Raw genomic sequence first — 17991 nt, 5'->3', positions numbered from 1 at the left:
AATACAACAGTATGAAATGGGTGTATCGCACTGTAACGTATGAATGAAAATCAAATAAATAGTTATCCACTTAATTTGTGCTTGCTAAATAGCAGAATTTAAATGCAGTGTCTATTTTACTGTAAGTCACAGTAAAATATGAAGGAAAATAGTTTTTTTATTTTTTAAATGCAGATTAAGCAGACACATATGCACTGAGCTTGCATGAAATGGCCGCTACACACCGCACGCCTAACAGGGTTGATACTGTTGTTGTTCTATTCCGCTATTGAATAAAAAAAAACATTGGAATGAAAAACTGAATTTTTTTTTTTCCCTAAATACTGAAAAATAATTATTTTCCCCTTACATTGGTGCTTTTTTAATAGCAGGTTAGAAAAGCAATGTCTGTCTAAACACTGTATGTCAAAGATGTATGTCAAATATGAAGGAAAACATTTTTTTTTATTTTTTTAAATGCAGATTAAGCAGACACATATGCACTGAGCTTGCATTAAATGTGCAGCACCGCACGCTGCCCACCTAACAGACTGATAAAAGTTTTTTTTTTCTCCTCCTCACTGGGCTCAGGTCAGGGCACAAAGATTGTGCACTGCACCCCCACACAATACAATCAATGTAGATCGCTGTCTGATTAAGAAGATTCTTCCTATGCTTTCCCTCAAAGCAATCTCCAGCCTGACCCTACAATAATCTCCTATCTCTCCCTCAGCAGCAGTCAGGAACCTCTCCCTAGAATAGTTATAGCAGAGTGACGTGCGGCGCTATGTGACTCCAGCTTATATAGACTCCGGGTTCACATGCTGCACTGGTCAATCACAGCCATGCCATTAGTAGGCATGGCTGTGATGGCTTCTAAGGGCACACTAGTTAAACGCTTGCTGATTGGCTGCCTTGCACCTGTTGAAACCACGCCATTAAAACCGCACCAAAACATCAAATAACATTACCGAACAATGGACAGTACCCGAACATATAGTGAAATGTTCGGTCCGCGTCCCGGTTACCGAATACCCAAAAGTCCAGTACGAACCCGAACAATACAGTCCAGTTCTCAATAAAATATTAAGTTATAAAAAAACAATTATCAACAATTCATGACAAAATCAATATTATATGATATATAGATAAAACGTATCCCTAAACCGGGTAAAGACCCAACTGAACTGGGATCATATCGTCCAATTTCCCTGATCAACCTAGATGCTAACTTACTTTCCAAAATCATAGCAAATAGACTGGCCCAGATAATGCCCTCTCTCATTCATCCGTCACAGGCAGGCTTCACCAAAGGCCGCTCAGAAACAGCGAATATCCGCAAGGTTCTGGCTGTTCTTTCCCAACAACAAATTAATCCCTCCTCAAATCTTGCCATAATCACCCACGATGCAGAAAAAGCCTTTGACAATGTCAGCTTCCAATGGCTCCACCTCACACTCCACAAATTCGGCTTTACAGGTCCCTTCCTACATTTGATCTCAGAAATGTACGCTTCCCCCACTGCAAAAATTGTAACTCCCCAACATATTTCCAACCCCATCCCATTACACAAGGGTACTCACCAGGGATGCCCCCTCTCTCCACTTCTCTTCAACCTTGCGTTAGAGCCCCCACCCCGCTTTCTTACATTCCATGCCCCTCTGCATGGAGTCACCATAGGACAGGAGGAACTCACATCCATACTATTTGCGGATGACATCCTCTTATTCACTTTAAACCCAGCAAAGGATGCACATACCATCAAAAACATACGGTATTTGACAGGTTTAGGCATTGTTCTGGACTCCGCATTAACTATAATAAGAGTGAAATCCTTCCTCTGGGCGCTCCCCATACTTTACACTGGACCTCTTCCTCCCCCTTTGCCATTGCAAATTCCCACATTAAATACCTTGGTGTTATGATTGGTAAATCTCCTTCCACCCTATATAACTTAAATGATACCCCTCTCTTGCTTGAAATCATTCGAGACTTAGAAAATTGGGCCAAACTTCCCCTCTCCTTCCTTGGTAGATGTCATTTATTTAAGATGGTCAGCCTTCCAAAATTAATGTATCTCATGCAAATGTTACCATTATTTATCAAGCACATCAACATAAAACAACTACATAAATCTCTTTCCATGCTTCTCTGGTCTGCCAAAAAGCCCCGAATCGCCCTCCATAAATTGTTCCCCTCCCAACACAATGGAGGTGTTAACCTCCCTGATAAAAGATTGTACAATATCTGTTGTCTACTGAGAGTGGGTATGGATTGGATCAATGGCACCTCCGTATTCTCAGACTACTCAATGGAATCTCAGTTGGCTCATCCTTTTGATTTGGCAGTCATTCTTCATTGCAAGCAAAAATACCTGCCTCTTATAATGCGTCAAAATGTTCTGCTGAGAGACACTCGAGTAGCCTGGAGAGAAATAAGGAAAAAATTGTGATGTCCCCAACTTTTATCACCCCATTTACCTATCAAGGGTAACCCAGCTCTCCAACCACTGGGCCTGGAATCAATATATCCCTTATGGGCCTCCAGGGGTCTGAAAAACTTTGCTCAACTGTACGATCCTGCCTTAGGAACTCCTCTACCTTTCCAGACTCTTCAAGACCAGTACACCATCCCATCTAGCCACTATCTCTACATATACCAACTTATTGCCCATGTAAATTCACTGTGTTGAAATGACTCAACTCGCTTTGCCTCCAATGTTTTGGACTTAATCATCCAGAAAGAACCCCGCTCACTCTCTGACCTCTACCGTCCCATACAAATTTTGCTTGAATCCAACAAGAAAGACTCATTACATACCTCATGGGACAAAGCCCTATCCTGTACTGGATCAAAACCATTTATAATAGCAGGCTACAACTCTACCTGTACGTTCTTCTGCAACGAATTCTGGAGGGAGCAGCAGCTAAAGATAATGCACCATGGTTATGCACCCTTCTCCTCCTCACCGATGCATTCACTGTTTCAAGCATGCTCGTGGTGCTTGCAATGGTGCCCCACACTCTATCACCGTCTTTGGTCATGTAAAATGGTCTCCTCTTTTTGGGCACATGTTGAAACACTGGTGCTTAGGGTCCCTGGACTTCCACCCTCAAACAATCCTTTTGCCCTCCTCTTTGGCTACCTGGGTGAACTTCCTTTCCCATCAGCAAAGATACACACCAAAGCTTCTGTTAAGATTATCAATTCCCACAAACCCTGGATTATAACATGCTACATGATTGCTAAAAGAGTGATATTCAAGAAGTCAGTATGACATTCCTCTTCACTAAGGAACATTTGGACTTAACCATTAATAAAGCCAACCCTCAATGCTTTTGGAAGAAATGGACGGCGTATAAGGAAGCCCTGCAGGAGCCCTCGTCTTCTGATAGGGCTACCCATGCCTTCACGCAGGACTTTCTGGATATGAACTGCTCCATTCCTTGACTTTCCATGCTTCCAACCCCTACCCCGATGAATCAACACTATAATATACCTACTGGTTTTTATTATCAATAAGCCGAGATGTTGTATAAAGCATTACGGTCAGCTGGACCTGACGGGCAGGGCTGCTGTTGTCCCTCACTCCAATCCCTTGGTGGGCCGAGGGTGATGGCGGCTCTGCATGTCAGGGACACCTTATGCCATTGACATGCTATGGTTATGTACAGGTCCCCTACCACCCCCCTTCCTTCCTTTCTTGTTCTTTTTCTCCTGTGTACTTCGCTCTGTTCCTTACACACTTTCACCACCCCCCCCATCCCTTTTTTCTCCTTATGGCCCGAGTTGTTTTCGACAATTAGTCGGTGTTTTATTTTCTTGGATCTACTATTTTTATATGACTTTGGTTACAGTTCTCCTACAAGGTTTTTGTATTTTTGAAAACTCAAATAAAATGTATTTAAAAAAAAAAAATAAGTGAACATAATTCTATTTTTTTTTTAATGTTTTCTTCAGAATAAAACCTATGATTGATCAATGAGCACCTGGAACCTGTTTTTTTTTTGCTTTAGATGTTTTCCTTTCAGGATTTGGCAAGGTGTGGGGTAGGAGTGTTGTCTCTGCAGCATTGTATAGGGAAGCCGAATGTTCCCTTGTGGCAGCAGTTTACAAGGACTTGTATACAAAGAGAAAGATTTTTAATTAGGTCCTATATAGAAAATGTACTTTAAAATTAACTCAACATATGACCTAATATATGAACTTACTGAGAACATGCTTTCATCAACTTTAACTAATATTAAAATTAATTTAGAATACACCAAACTAAATATATTTATTAATATAGCCGGATACATCTACATACAGTATAATATAATAAAGTGACCCTGACACTAAAAATACATTACAATCAGTTTATGAAAGATCATGTTTAATATTTGTCTGTCTGCTAGGTGGTGATTGAAATCTTTCCTCTCTTGAAGAGTGATGTGTGTATCTGGTATCTGACGCTTTACAATGATTTGGATATGTTGTCCCCTTCTCGTTACTGTGGTTCCTCCTCACTAAGTGATTGCATTGTTTTGTAGTGAGATAACGGCTAGTTGGGGGAACCACTACACCCAGCAGAGAACAAGGTTTCCAAAAAAAAAACAAAGTGTCTAAAACCATTGGTGTCCAGAGCAAAAAGTACACGCACCATCCAAAGGAGTTAAAGTGATTGTAAACCCTCACATATACCCAGTGAAGTGAATAGCCTCAGATGATACACATCAATGAAAGAAATCCTCCTACATAAATTTTACCTGTATATCTGCTGTCTTCAGCATTCTACACTCATTGGAAAGTGCAGATCATGTTAAAAATCCTTCTTTCTCTTTTAGCAGCACATAGAAGTGGGTGGGGAGAATGGACTTACACTGTTTAAGAGCTGATTGGAGGAAAGTAACTCACCCCCTCTCAATATAGGCAGAGGAACAAAGGGACATGCAGAGCTGTAGTCTGGATAGACAAGCTCCCTGCTCTAAGCTTCCTCCCCAACACAAATTTTCAGCTACTGTTATCTCATGTGTTGGTGGAGAGCTTGTCAGAAGTAACTCATGCTGATAACAGAGGAACAAAGCACCAGAGAGAAATGGCAGTTAGCGCTTTGGAGAGAGATAAGTAAACAAGTAAACACTACATTTATATATGTGCTTAGTTCAACTTTCATGAATGCGGTTTACATCCACTTTAAGTATTAAATGTTTATATATGTTCATTCTTAATACACTAACTAAATACTAAAATTAACAACAATAAAGATAATGCTATAACTACTGATAACCCAGTTTTGATCCATACATATTAGTGGATACATATTTTTGTATTCAGGTCAGGTCTGAACAGAATTATGTAACATTTTGGGAAAAATATACAGCCAAGAAGTCCAATACTTGATGCCATTATAGCAAAAACCTCCATAGCCACCATGTATTTCCCTCTGGTGCTCAGATAGGCCGGGATCATGGCAATCCAGACACTGCAGAACACCAGCATGCTGAAGGTGATGTACTTGGCCTCATTAAAACTGTCCGGTAATGTCCTGGCTAAAAAGGCTATAATGAAACTCACAGCTGCCAGAAGCCCCATATAGCCCAGGACAGAGTAGAAGCCAAAAACTGAACCCTCATTACACTGAATGATAATCTTCCCCTGATAAGAATGAGTGTCCCGATCCTGGAAGGGTGGAGAAATAGACAACCAAGTGACACAGATTATGACTTGGACCAGTAAGAAGACACAAATGATCAAATTGGGCAGTTTGGCTCCCATCCATTTCCTCCAGGGACTCCCAGGTTTGGTGGCTTTAAAAGCAATACACACCATGATACTTTTGGAAAGTAGAGAAGAAATGGCAACTGAGAAGATGACACCAAAAGAGGTGACACGCAGCATGCAGGTCACATCTACTGGACGGCCGAGGAACAAGAAGACACAGAGGAAGCTCAGCATGATGGAGACCAGGAGAAGATAGCTCAGGTTCCGGTTATTAGCTTTAACAATGGGGTTGTCCCGGTAATGTATAAATATCCCCAATATTAAACCAGTCAGAAGACAACAGAAGATGGAGGAGACAGCTGAAAATACTGCAACAATGGGATCATCAGTGTAGGAGAGAAACTCCACCAATTTTGGAACACAACAATCCTTCTTCTCATTTGGCCATTCTTCATCAGGACATTTCATGCAGTTGTCACTGTCTGCAGGAAGAACAATACAAACACAATGAGCATCGGGGTCAGAGCTTCTGACAAAATCAATTGTCTTGTGTTGTCTCACAGCTAGCAATGGGATTTCTATCAGTGCATTGTGGGGGGAGGAAAAGAGAATATAATAAATATGATATACAGCAAATATAATACAAATATATTTGTAAAAAAATATAATCTAATAAATGACCTAAATACTGTATATAATTTAGTGGTCTATTGACGCAATCCCATGATGTCTGTGTCTCTTGGACACAGCGCATCACCGATCGGCATATAGGCTCTGTGATTGTCGCTTCTGATTACATGATGGATGTGATTGGACACAATTAAACAATTCTGCCTGTTACTCAATCTGCTCTATTTCTCCTCACATAGAGCTTGCAAGTGAGGAGAGAGTGAGCCAAACTGTGTTGCCAGCTGGGGATCAGCGAGTTTTGAAGAATTTTAACTGTTTTTCACATGCTGATCACCCAGCCAGTGTCCCCAATCCACATCTGTCACAGTGTCCAATCCACATCTGTTGCAGTGTACTAGTGATCAATCAACATCTGTCACAGTTTACCAATAATAATCCACATCTGTCACAGTGTACCAGTGATTAACATCTGTACCCAGTGTCAAATCAACATTTGTCACAGTGTACCAGTGATTATCATTATCAGTCACAGTGTACCAGTGACCATCAATATCGGTCACATTCTATACAGCTGTCTCATACAAGCCCTTTCTTTAGACTTCTGAACGGTTTATTTGGTCCCCCCAGGTCGTTCCAACAATTGGCCCCATTACTGAGTAGCCATTAGTCAGAATGTATGCAGACACTCATCTCACAACTCAAAACTTAACATTCTGCAATTCTCCAGCAGTAAAATTCATTTTTCTGTTTTACTCTTATAAAGCCTCAGTTATTGAGGCCTATTTGTTCATTTAATAATTATTGTTTATCTTCTCCTTTGTTGTATGCTTTTTATTACCTTATCTGTTATACAGGCTATATTGAACCTCCAAATGGGGACCAATGTTCCCTACTGAACTTTCTTACATGTGGGAGGAAGCCAGGTATGGGGATGCTAGTTTATTATTTATTATTTTTTATGGGTCCTTTTTTAAGGTACCAGGGGGACCACTTTCTAGAATGCTTACAATACAGAATGCTCTTACCGGTACATTTGCCTTTCAGCCATATGTATATCCTATAACAGGTGGATGGATTCTTTTTCCCTCCATTCCCCCACATTTCCACTCCTTCCCATCCCTCCCCTTTTCCCTTCTTTAGCTACCCTACCATTTTTTATTTATCCCATTCTTATTTCTTTATATTTAGAGTTGCCTGTCTGATGTGTATATAGTAACTGTCAGTAGGACAGGTATGTCCCTGATAGGTTCCGAATGCTTTATGATTACTATATCCTAATAAGGTTTGTTCCTTTCTTTGTTTCTGTTTAAAATTTACCCCATACAATGTTGCAGTTTACAATACTGTATATATGATTGTTTTCAATGTAATGGATCCGGATTGTGCCCCGCTTGTCCTTTGGCTCCCTGTCGGGTATGGATTCGGGCGCCAAGCAGGGGACAGCTTTTGTGCTCGCCCCCTCCGGCCGACACAGCCGGTGCGGATGTAAGCCACGGAGAGCATTTGACCTCTAGTGACGAACATCCGACAGTATGGCGCCCGCGCCGGAAGTGATGATTGCGGACATACATCACTTCCGGTGGGACCAGTCTTAAGCCGTGGGCGCGGGAGGATGAGTCATGGCGGCTCTCCCGACCCACGGCTTTACTGGTTCAAAGGTAAGACACCCAAGCCCGCACCACATGGGGCTTCTTTTTGATTCGTTTGTTTGACCACCTTTGATACTCCAGCCCTGCTTTGGGGACTGCAAAACTCCGGGCCCTGTTTGTCGATTAGACTATACATTTGGTCGATCAGACTGCATACTAGTCATATATATATGGTTGCTCTGGCCAACCCGTTGGTAGCTAATACTTTCATCTGCTGCCCCCATAAACTCGATATTTTGAATATGGATGGGAAATTTGGCTTAGCGTCCTCATCTTCTCTGCTTAGCCCCAGAGTTGACCCTTGACCCGGCAGTTCTGGAGTGCATATATATATATTTTTTGTCATCCGTGTTTTTAACCCCATAGGGGCCTTTATTAGTCCTCACACAATAATTGATGTCTACTTGTATCCAATAAAGGTGTATGACATCAGATATATTATACAACGTATATTATTTTTGTTTACAGAACCCTGGGCTCCACCTATTGTCCGTTGTGGTGGCATCCATTCAAGACTGGCCCAGTCCATACCTTTAAACCACCTCCATGGAGGACCCTCAGTGGGCTCTGCCATGGACTGTTTGGTTCAGAGCCATGAGGCAAGCTCTTGGGAGACGCAATCTTTGGTCCAATTTTTCTTTTTCTTTGTATTAGGAACAACATTCTTAAGTGTGGTAAGCTGTAGGTTTATCTTTTCATGATCTGATATATACCTTTACAAAGGTTGAAATGAAAATTGTAGATTCTTCCAACTATCAGGATATGTATTTGTACTCATATATATTTCTTTTCTTCTTTACGAATACATTTTGAAGGTCTCAATGTAGTCCTAACTCTACAAAAGGGTGAATGTATCATGCCAGAGTTCCTGACGAAGCTGAAGGCGAAATGCATTGAACATAAGGCTTTCACCCGTTTAATTGACTACTACCACGTTATATGTGAAACATGTTGTATTGTATTACCTTTTTCATTTTCTATGTGTCGACTTTTATTATTCCTTGAATAAATATTGTTAAATTTTAACATTTCTTGTTCTCCCTGCTTACCTATAAATCTTTGACCATTTAGTCCGTTATAGTCCCTACTTCCTTTCCTATCATCAGTGTATTCTGGGATCACTGTTGTGGAACATACATTCTCTCAAATTCTTGAACCGGGATGAGGACTATCTGTCCAGACATAGGCTACTTCCCATTTTTATCGGTCACATTCTATATCCATCCAGTAGGTTTTTTTTTTCACTACTATTTGATTATCCCTCAAACTTCCTAAATAGCATGCCCCTCCTTTTAATTAAACTACCAGTGAACTTCAGATTTATGTTTCCCCTGAAGACCCAGGGCCTGATGATCTTGGGGTCTAGTGCGCCCCACTGGCCATATTCCATCTGTTTTCCAGAGCCATACCTGATTCCCCTTCTTACCCCCCCCCCTCTTTGCCTGTTTCTTTCCTCCTCCCTTCCTGTTTCCCTTTTCATCTCCCAACTCCCCCATCCTCCCCCTATCCCCTCAGGATTCGTTGATCTTGATTGTGTCTTTGACCATGTTTATCCTATCAGTATTGTTTATTGATTTCCATCTCAGCTACTTGAAGGCTGATGCATAATGTTGTATGTTTTGAAAATTTTCAATAAAGTTTGTTTAAACATAAAATATCGGTCACAGTGTACCAGTGATCAACATCCCTTCCAGTGCAACATAGGTGCTGCACCCTCCCCATGTTGGGGGCAATCAGCCTGGTATGGTTAGGGTCGCTCACTCGTCTGTCCCCCCTATCATGGCCGGCCAGGCCTCATGCTCAGATAAGGGTCTGGTATTGATCGTTATGGAGGATCCCACGCCGGTTTTTTTTTTTATATATTTGGCAGGGTTTTTTTTCATTTTTTTTTATCTGTATTGCCAGCAGCCGACAAAAACATTACAGCCGCGAGCAAGTTTAAATTACATTTTTTCCTTTAGAAATGTCAGTATTGCTGCAGCAGGCTCCATACATCATACAGATGTGCCACTTTATAAGCACATTAAGGGGACCCCCCAGGCACAATATTTAAATACATTTTTCATTTATATTGTTTCACTTTAAGCATTATTAACCACTTCAATACAGGGCACTTTCACCCCCTTCCTGCCCAGGCCAATTTTCCCCTTTTAGCGCTGTTGCATTTTGAATGGCAAATGCGCGGTCATGCAACACTGTACCTACACCAAATTTATGTCATTTCCCCCCCACAAATAGAGCTTTCTTTTGGTGGTATTTGATCACCTCTGGGTTTTTTCCTTTTTGCGAAATAAATAAAAAAATACCGAAAAGTTTGGAAAAAAAATTTTTTTTTGTTTATGTTATACAATTTTGTAAATAAATAAGTTTTTTCCTGCACTGATGAGCACTGATGAGACTGCACTGACAGGCACTGATGAGGAGGCACTGATGGGGTGGCACTGATGGGGTGGCACTGATGGGGTGGCACTGATAGGCGGCACTGATAGGTAGCACTAATAGGCGGCACTGGTAGACACTGATATGTTGCACTGATAGGTAGCACTGATATGCAGTATTGGTGGGCACTGATAGGCAGCACTGCTGAACACTGATGGGCGACATTGATGGGCACTGATAGGTGACACTGATGGGCAATGATAGGTGGCACTGATGGGCACTGATAGGCGGCACTGGTGGGCACTGATAGGCGGCACTGATCGGCATTGACGGGCAGCACTGATGGGCACTAATGGGCACTGATAGGCGGCACTGGCGGGCAATAATGGGCACTGGTGGGCGACACTGATAGGTGGCAATGATGGGCACTGGTGGGCAGCACTGATAGGGAGGGCACTGGTGGGCAGCACTGATGGGGAGGGCAATGGGGGGCTCCCTGAGCCCTGATTGCCATCCCTGGTGGCCATAGCGGGTGTGACGAGACCCTTGCTCGCCCTGTCCGCTCTCCCGACACTCCTCTGTTTCTAGTCAGTCAGCTTGCAGATCGCATCGTCTAATGGTTCGGTCAACCAAGGATCCGGGATCCGAACTACAGCTATGTGCCGTTCGGAATCCATTAGAACACACACCAGGCAGGCTGTATGTATGTTCAAACAGGAAGACCATTTATTGGAAGAACACAGCACACTTTATACAGAAAGTGGAATATCCATGCAAATGAGGGCTTGAAATGAGTCAACAGGGATTGGTCAGATAGCTTTGACCAATGCAAATGAGGGCTTGAAAATGAGTCAGTAGTGATTGGTCAGATAACTTTGACCAATGCAAGGAGACAGAAGCCCCAGGGGGCAATCAATGTACACAATAGTCAGACACAGAACAGTGGTTGTCTAACGAGCCCTGAATACACATTACTCTGTGTCAATACCTCCCTTAGCAGACAACAGGTGCGGTCATTAGCATTAGCCCACCTGACAATAGTTGAATGGGGAGCCACCCCAGACAGTCCGGCTCCTCAGAACTTCCTGGGATGACCATATTAGGAATGCACTTCCTGCTCAGAAACCTCATGGCAAAGGGAACAATTGACCTTGCTGACAAAAATGAAGCAATTCAACCCCTCACCCATCTGTCCTTAAATTCCAGTGATGGTGAACACCATCACAGTGGGCATTCCTGGGGTCATAAGTGGGCATCCCTGGGGTCATGGGTGGGCATCTCTGGTGGTTCTAGTGGCACCCCCCGAGGGTCTGCACTGGTAATCAATGATCTGATTACCAGTGCCGACCCCCCCCCCTGTCAGAGGAGCCGCCGATCGGCGCTCCTTTACTCGTGCCTGTCAGGCACGTACTGAGGAAAGCCGATCAACGGCTTTTCCTGTTTACTATGTGATCAGCCATGATTGGACACGGCTGATCAGATGGTAAAGAGCATACATAAGTAGGCTCTTTACCGAGATTCGAGATGCAGGGAGTCAGACTGACACCTCGCATCACCGATTGCCGCTCTGGGGGGCGCGCAGAGCTGTATTATCCTGCCGCCGTCATATATCGTCCGGTCAGGATAATACAACCACAATCCCGCCGTCAATTTGCTATAGGGCGGGCGGGATGTGGTTAAAATCGCTGCTCCTGTAAAAATTATAGTTTAAAAAAAAAAAAAAAGTTTGCAGTGATACATGTCCCTTAGGACAGTACCCGGGTCCCCATACACTTTTATGGCAATAACTTGCAAATAAGCCTTTAAAATGAGGACCTTTGACTTTTCATGTTCATGCCCCATAAACTTTAATAGAGTTTGCATGTTCACTAGAACTTTTTCTCTGTTCGAGATGTTCTGGTGCAAACTCTGTGGATGGTAAACTCACATGGGAGAACATTATTGGATTCAACCTAACATTTGAGATATGTTTAATTGCAACTAGGACATAATTATAAAAATTGACTTAATTGTAATAGTAAATATTATCTTTTTTTTGTCTTCAATTGCTAAAGGATGCCTCCGGCCTATGTCCCCTCTTTTTCTTTCCATCTTGCTGGTGCCATTTGCACGGTGTGTCATTGTGTCTTTCCCAACTATGAGTGGGTGCGTGGCCCATCTGGCTGGAGCATCACTGTTGGTTCCTCCATTTTTCTAAATTTTTGGAGGGCATGTACTGGGGCATGGCTGCTGTTGTGCCCATGCCGGGTTGCAGCTCGCCATGGGTGTTGAGGGGTGCCTTGGCCTTTGCATGGCTGTGTACACATATAGGTGCATTGGTTTATGGCTTTTTACCTCTGTTGCCTTTTTGACCTTTTTATTCTCTTTTTTGTTCTATTTGATTTGATGATCATGCATTGGTTTCTATGTGCGTATGCTCCTTGTGGTTTGACGTTTTGTTCTGACCATCAGGGGGTTACCTCTGTGCAATGGCAACTCTGTCTGACACTGTAATTTCCACACCTGTGCACTGTATGCTCTGGGGGGTGGTGACTGATGGCGTCACTTTACTTGAGACAGATTGTGGCCGGCACCATTTTGCAGACCATGCAGTGGCCAGCGATTAGAGGGGAGAGGCCCGTCCCAGGCTTTGGGCACACTCCAGCACATATGGGGTCTTGCCCTCGGTTGGGGGTGGCCCTTGGACACGCTCACTGACTATATATATATATATATGGACCTGTGCTAAAACTTGAAAAATGTGTCTGGTGTAAATCCAAACAAATATGCAAAAATCTAGAAATAAATGTACATTCTGATATACAGGGTGAGTAAATGAATATGCGATTGATGAAAAAACAATATGCTCATGTGGAATAGATAGGAAGAAAGATACTTCTGGTGTCAACATGAGAAAATTTAACACTTATACGTTTTATAATATATTGGAGAAGAGTTTTTACTCGTTTGCACCAATAATTTTAATTTGGGACACATTTTATATGGTTTTAATGAATTAATTTAGAGCGTTACCTTTCAATTCATTTTATACCAATTTGAAGGATCTATATATCCATTTCCGGTATTTCTTTGCGGACACCAGAAGGATTGTGTCCTCCTAGGTGTATAAATAGGCGGATGTGATGGCGCGCACGTCCCTCCTATCTCAGTTGAAGTCTACTCGGAGAAAACGCGTCAGTGAGGAGGCGTGCCGTCACACACGTCATCCACAGTCCGTGCTGCAGCCGGACGCGGTGAGGCCACAGGGTATTCTATGCATTGATCGTATTAAGACACACGAAATGTAAGTGCATTTAACCATCTGCTTTAATAAAGTTTGAGGGTAATGCACTATTGGCCACATTTTCTTTATTTCATATGACACTCTGGTGGAGTCAAAAAGAGAAGTGCCTAAGCCACATCGGTTTGTGCGTGGAGATCATTTACTTTCCAATCTGCTGACGTAGAAGGAAGGAAACCCCTAGCGGGATATATTTTCAAGTGCAGTAACACTATGCTCTGGTAAGAGGCTTATTATTTTGTCCTTATCACTGGGTGTGTCTGCAGTATTGGAGATTCTTTTCTTACACTAGGATTGATTTGGAGTAATTTACACCTTACTTTTATCCATCGGGTAAGGAGGAAACCTTTAAGGTGGTGGGAGTCACACATGTTTTTCTTGAAGTGAAAAAAGCACCTATTTGATTTCCAGCACTTGGATCCTACATTTCATTTTTGGAGAAGCATGGTGGAGGAATTTGATTTGAATTGGACATTTGTTTCTGCACTTTTGAATATTGTTTTTTCATCAATCACATATTCATTTACTCACCTTGTACTGTATATCAGATTGTAGATTTATTTGTAGATTTTCGCATATTCATTTGGATTTACACCAGACACATTTTTCAAGTTTTAGCGCACCATATTTATTTAACATTCACAATTTCTATAATAGGCAAAATAATCTTGGTTGCAGCTTCAACACTTATCAGCGCACCCATTACACAATTGAATTTGTTTATATTCACCTACATGGGTAGCAGCGGATAATACACATGGATATTTTTGAATACCATAGCTCAAGAAAATTAGCAGTGGAGGAGGTATTTGATAAGAATTTATCAGACCCCACAGATCTTAGAAGCATTTTTATGCGGCTTAAGAACATTATGGTGGCAGAGTTACATGCCTCATGGGATATTGTATTCCGGGAAAATATGTTCAAGAGAAAATGGTCCCAAGGAGCCTAAGATGGAATATATATCCAGATCAGGGGGACTCAGATCTCTTGGAATGGTTCCAATTCTTTAATGGAGAAGAAATGAGCCTTCTCAACTTTCTGATAGATAGGAAGAGAAGAAAGGGTTTAAATTGAATAAAGAAATTTTAGAAATTAAGGAGAAATTGTCCCCTTCCATGCAAGATGAAGCCTATAAAATTTATAATTAGGAAATTAGAGAAATAATGGCTATTGAAGAAGAGGAACAAAAAGCAAAGAAAAGAAAGACATACTTTAGGGATTTGGAAGATTATCATTCCTCTAAAGTCTTTAAATGACAACTTAACCTAGTAGACAAAGAAGGACCTAATTTTGATCCACAGAATTCACTTGGGGAAGGTACATCTAGGGGAACTATCGTACAAGTGGGTTTTAAAGATCCCAAGGAAATACCTAAAAGGGAATTTGTTCCCCAAGAATCATCTAAGAAGGTCCAAGGATCATCTAATCTAAGGAATAATAATACATTTAAACCTTTGAAAGAAAACTCACAAAGTCATAATAATACAGGGAAACACAAAGGGGAAAATAAGAAGGGAAACCCACGTCCAGTTGGACAAGATCAGACAAGATCATCACAGATTATGATAATCAATATACTTCACCAGAGAGGTATTATAGACGTTCGAGATCCAGATCCCCGAGAAGAGTCCCTTTGGACTATATGGGAAATTACCCCGACACACCACATACCCCGAGACCCTATCCTCAAGTTTTTTATATAACAGGCTTGAACCCCTTAGACATGAAGAATATGGAGAAAGGGAAGAAGTGGTAGCAACACAACAATCTAAAACACCTATCATTTCCAAAAAACAAGTTTTTTTAGGACAGGGCCCCAAGAAGGGCAAAAGAAGAAAATAATGCGGGGCTGTAGAGGGGGATCCACTTGGAAGAAGGATAAAACAGAAGAACCAGGCATTTTTAATGGCGCTTTTCCACTGAATGGAACAGAACGGTTCGGTTTGCTTTTTTGCTTTTCCACTGCTGGTACCACATGGTACGGTATAGGAACGGTTCGGTACGGTACGGCGGCGCTTTTCCACTGCATGGAACCAAACGGTACGGCTCGCTAAAACAGTACCACCTCGATTGTGGTTCCAAGCGTACCGTACCAGTACTAAATTCCACAACCCCTCCCATGCAGCCTGATTGGTCCTCACTACAAGGCAGTAATTGGTCAATAATCATCACTGTCATTGTTTATGCGACACCACTGCAGTGAGAAGCGCTGTGTGTTGAGAGGCCATAGGATTGTGAGTATTTTATTTTAGTGAGAAATGTGTTAACCCCCCAATGACCTGTCTGCAGTGTAGTGCAGCTATATTTCCAGGCTCAGTATTCTTCATTGGATGTGCTACAGCAAAAGTGACATACAAAAAAAAAATAATGATACCCTATATTGTTGACAAATGATGTTTCATTGCCTGCTAAAAAAGAAGAAATGGCTCCTGCAAAGGTCCCCCAAAATAAATAGCAGACCCCTTTTTTTTTCAATGAAGCCATCAGAGAAATGTAATTTATTGGCCAATTAAACACTTTTTTGTAAATGTCAGTCATTGCTCCTGGCTGAATGGAATTTTTTATGTATATATATTTTTTTTGCATTGGTACTTCCCAGGGCAGTGCTCTGCCCCCATGCTATTTTTTTCCCTCCATAGGCTCCATTGCTGTGTCTCCTTAAGATGATGTCACGGCAGTAGAGGCGGTGCAACTACAGAGTAATCTTGCCCACTACTTATCAGTAATATAAACAGTGGAAAAGCAAACCATACCGTACCGTACTGAACCATTTCAACAGTGTACCATGTGGTACCAGCAGTGGAAAAGCAAACCGGGCCAAGCAGGGCCAAGCGGGGCCGACTAGAGCCGAGCCGGTACTTGCAGTGGAAAAGTGCCATTATTTGAGTGGAGTACAACTAACAGACTCGGAATAACACACTCTCAACAAAGGATTAAAATATGCTTCAAGGAAACCCCTTAATAAGCTTGAAACCTTTGTAGACATTCATAAATTCATCAGAAAATGGAATGTTAAAAGACACTTCTTATCAAAAGCTAATGAGAGAAACTATGTATCCTACCAACAAACCTCATTCATCCCTACAGGTCTTAGGAATGCTTCTTTGTTTAATCCCCCAGGAACACAGAGTAACAACACTATGGTGTTTAAAGACCTGGTGTTAAAATAATTAGATGATAAGGAGATACAATATAAGCTGCAATAAGATCTAATGAGGGAAATTAAAACATTGTGTAAAAATAAAAACCTCATCATCAGACCAGAGGATAAAGGAGGGGGGGTCGTGTTATTAAAAAAAGAAGAATACACAGAGGAAATGCAAAACCTCCTGTCCGATAAAAATACATGCGGAATTTTGAAAAGAGACCCTACTCATTTGTATAAGAAGAAATTGGAAAAATTAATCTGCAAAGGTTTCGAAAATGGTATTCTGAATAAAAAAGAAAAATAGTTTTTAGTACCTTTGTCACCGAGAATACCAACCATCTACTATCTCCCAAAGGTGCACAAGAGTCCAACGAAGCCACCAGGAAGAGCCATTGTAAGTGGCATAGATTCGGTGACATCCAGAATTGGGAAATATATAGACTTTTTTCTACAGCCACTAGTCCAAGACACCCCCGCATACCTGAAAGACACAACTCAGTGCATGCGGGAAATTACACAGTTAGAAGTGAAGGGAGAAGTGTTACTAGTTACTGCCGATGTAGCAAATTTTTACATGGTTATTCCGCATAGTATGGGGTATGAAGCCATCAGTACATTCTTGGATTCGAATTATGAAATACCACTGAAACAAAAACAATTCATTCTTGACCTTCTTATTTTTGGAATAGAGCATAATTACTTTTATTATGGTAATAAGTTTTATCTACAACATACAGGTGTAGCCATGGGAGCTAAGTTTGCCCCAAGTCTTGCAAATCTGTTCATGGGTCTATGGGAGGACAGGAATGTCATCTCAAATAGAGCCAAGGAGTTGATATTATGGAGACGCTATATTGATGACACGTTGTTATGGAAGGGAAGTAAAGATTCATTACGATCTTATATGGAAAATTTGAACTGTAACAGTTGGGGGATCAGGTTCACATATGAATACAGCTTCAATTCCATACACTTTCTAGATTTAATCCTCTCTAGAAGAGGCTCTGATTTCTCAACCAAGTCATACTCCAAACCAACAGATACAAATGGCTTTATAGCACTGGATAGCTGTCACCATCCAGCTTGGTTAAGGCCAGCGCCTAAGGGACAGTTTAGAAGAATAAGGAGGAATTGTACTGAAGACTTAGACTTCAAAGAGCAAGCCTTGATCTTAAAACAAAGATTTGTGGAGAAAGGATACAGTTCACAGGTCCTGGATG

General features: G+C 41.7%; 1 protein-coding gene across 1 annotated transcript in view; it reads right to left on the bottom strand.

Annotated features, from left to right (window-relative positions):
- Positions 1 to 5268: 5268 nt before the first annotated feature.
- Positions 5269 to 17991, bottom strand: part of LOC309563161 (vomeronasal type-2 receptor 26-like) — a gene marked incomplete at both ends in the record, with an annotated part of 53992 nt that continues 41269 nt past the window's right edge. Inside the window, one exon of the mRNA XM_082267496.1 lies at positions 5269 to 6164. Within this exon, the coding sequence (XP_082123622.1) occupies positions 5269 to 6164 (896 nt within the window). The remainder of the gene's footprint in view (positions 6165 to 17991) is intronic.

Source organism: Pelophylax lessonae, assembly GCF_965119305.1.
Source record: "Pelophylax lessonae genome assembly, chromosome: 1".
NCBI lineage: Eukaryota > Metazoa > Chordata > Amphibia > Anura > Ranidae > Pelophylax > Pelophylax lessonae.
This window is presented reverse-complemented; position numbering and strand designations above follow the sequence as displayed.